This window comes from Brassica oleracea, chromosome C2 (assembly GCF_000695525.1).
Source record: "Brassica oleracea var. oleracea cultivar TO1000 chromosome C2, BOL, whole genome shotgun sequence".
NCBI lineage: Eukaryota > Viridiplantae > Streptophyta > Magnoliopsida > Brassicales > Brassicaceae > Brassica > Brassica oleracea.
In genome coordinates this window covers 10,162,234-10,164,756 of record NC_027749.1, presented here as the reverse complement: position 1 = coordinate 10,164,756, position 2,523 = coordinate 10,162,234, and the positions used below count along the sequence as shown (strand labels likewise).

Below are 2,523 nucleotides of genomic sequence, written 5' to 3'. Positions count from 1 at the left end.
ATGGCGGAGCCGCCTGCCCGATTCCCGGCTCTTCTTCTTCCTCTTCTCGGAGCTCTCACCAACGCCCTACTTGGCTCCTCTTCCAAAACTCAGGTTCGACTCGAATCGCTTAAAAGCATGCGTAACCTGGACTTGGTATCATAATCACAATTTTATGATTCTAATTTGCTGAGCAGGAAAGGCTGAAGGAGATACCTAATGCTACTCCTTCAGGTCCCGGGCCACAGTTTTACTCTGAATATAGGTCACTTCCAGGGTCTGAGTTAGATCAGAATGGTCTCGGTGCAGCTTGGGACGAAGTGCAGCGTGATGGACCTACTATGCCTCCAATGGGACCTATGTATGAGCCCACATTTGAAGGTTTGTGTCTGTGTGATCTAGTGGCAGTACCAAATGGATAGATAATGGGGTTTTGATGTTGAATCAATGGTAACATCTTCAATCACAAAGTAAACAAAAAAAAAATTGTTGGAAGAAAAGCAGTGTAGGTGCTAAATAGTATCAGTGTTCTAAAGATCGGTTTAGACAGCCTGGTCGGCAAATCGGATATGAAAGAAAAGATTTTTTTTCGACCCTATTTTCTTTTAAATCGGTCTAGGCGTTCAAAAAAATAGGCCTAGGCACCCGTATAAACAATAATCCTCTATCAGACCTCTAACCGCGATTTTTAGAACATTGAATAGTATAGCTACATGAACTAAGCAGCTCAGTCATAGTTGAAGCAACTTCTTCACCATGCGTTCCTTCAGTTTTCCCCAGATGGTGGTTTCGTGTATATTAAGTAATAGGCCGGTCTTTGTTTATTGCATATATGTCAGTGTGAGGTGTTCTCTTGTGCTTGTTTGAACTATTTTTTTACCCGTTGCAGGACCCCCACAGAGAGTCTTGTCAAACTTTCTGCATTCGTTTGTTGTGGTGGCATTCCCTTTCGTCCAGCACCTGTCCCTGTGCTGGGATTGTCACAAAGTGACAAACAATGCATACGTGATCGTAGTAGCATAATGGCCCGGCATTTTTTTTGCCGATAGGGGAGAGGAGTTTATCAATTCTCAGGTTTGCTCGTTGTCTGATAGTTTTCTGTAGCTGACTCATTGTCTTGTATGCCTTCAACTTGGGTTGTAGGGGGTTGTAGGGTCAAATCCAGCTATAAAATATGTTCTAAACCTTGTGGAGTTATATCATTCAATAGCCTGAATCTATTGCGAGTTTTCTGTGATTTTGTCGAAGGGTCAATCTCAATTGATGTCAAACCAAATGAGAAGTATGGACATGCAACATTTAGCTGCAATGGAGCAGACTCGTAAGCTTGCACATACACTGTCTCAGGATGGCAATCCTATATTTCAGGTTGGTGTTACGTACCAATAATAAACAGCCTTTGATCGTAGTTTTAGTAAAGAAAGTTCGCAGTAAATTGCACTGTTGGATCACATTTCTTTTTCTAGGCTGTTCTAACCCCTTTTTGTTGGGAAAATTATCCAATATCGATGAGATGAAGATGGTATTAGACAACTAGAAAATTTAAGAAGAAGACTCTTAATATTTAGGAAAGGGTTTACTACAAAGATTTTGTTTTTGGAAACTCTCTCTTACAAATATTTTCTCTCTTTGTTTTTCTTGATTCTTGGATGATTACAAATGGTGCTAAGCACCCCTATTTATACTAGTAAGTGGAGACTACAAGTTAGTTCTACACACTTCATCTTCTACACACTTCATCTTCTACACACTTCATCTTCTACACACTTCATCTTCTACACACTTCATCTTCTACACACTTCATCTTCTACACACTTCATCTTCTACACACTTCATCTTCTACACACTTCATCTTCTACACACTTCATCTTCTACACACTTCATCTTCTACACACTTCATCTTCTACACACTTCATCTTCTACACACTTCATCTTCTACACACTTCATCTTCTACACACTTCATCTTCTACACACTTCATCTTCTACACACTTCATCTTCTACACACTTCATCTTCTACACACTTCATCTTCTACACACTTCATCTTCTACACACTTCCTTTTCTACACACTTCTTCATCCTTCTCCATTTTTCTCTAGATATTTCTTCTTCTTCTTGGGCTTCTTGGGTCTTGGGCTAATGAGGAAAAACCCAACAAAGATATCTACCAAACTTTTCTCTCGACTCTAAAAATCAAGAATCAAACAACGATCAATTATGGCTTGGATCAATAGCAAACTTTTCTTCACTTCTCTTATGATTCTTGTGGCACTTATTGGGGTTGGAGTAGGAGGAACGGTTCACAAAGTCGGCGACTCGAGCGGATGGACCATGATGGGTGTGGATTACCAAGCTTGGGCTTCTTCAAGAACTTTTCAAGTAGGAGACTCACTGGTCTTCGAATACAACAACGAGTTCCACGACGTCACTGAAGTCACTCCCCATGATTTCGAGCTATGCTACTCGTCTAATCCGTTAGCGAGGTACCAAACTGGATCAGACACGGTAACTCTAACCAAACCAGGATTTCAACACTTCATATGC

General features: G+C 40.7%; 1 protein-coding gene and 1 pseudogene across 1 annotated transcript in view; both read left to right on the top strand.

Moving 5' to 3' along the window:
* Positions 1-2,523, top strand: part of LOC106323400 — an 8,287-nt pseudogene continuing 5,764 nt past the window's right edge.
* Positions 2,191-2,523, top strand: part of LOC106323097 (mavicyanin-like) — a 1,226-nt gene continuing 893 nt past the window's right edge. Inside the window, exon 1 of the mRNA XM_013761270.1 lies at positions 2,191-2,521. Coding sequence (XP_013616724.1) covers positions 2,197-2,521 — 325 coding nt within the window. The 5' untranslated portion in view covers positions 2,191-2,196. The remainder of the gene's footprint in view (positions 2,522-2,523) is intronic.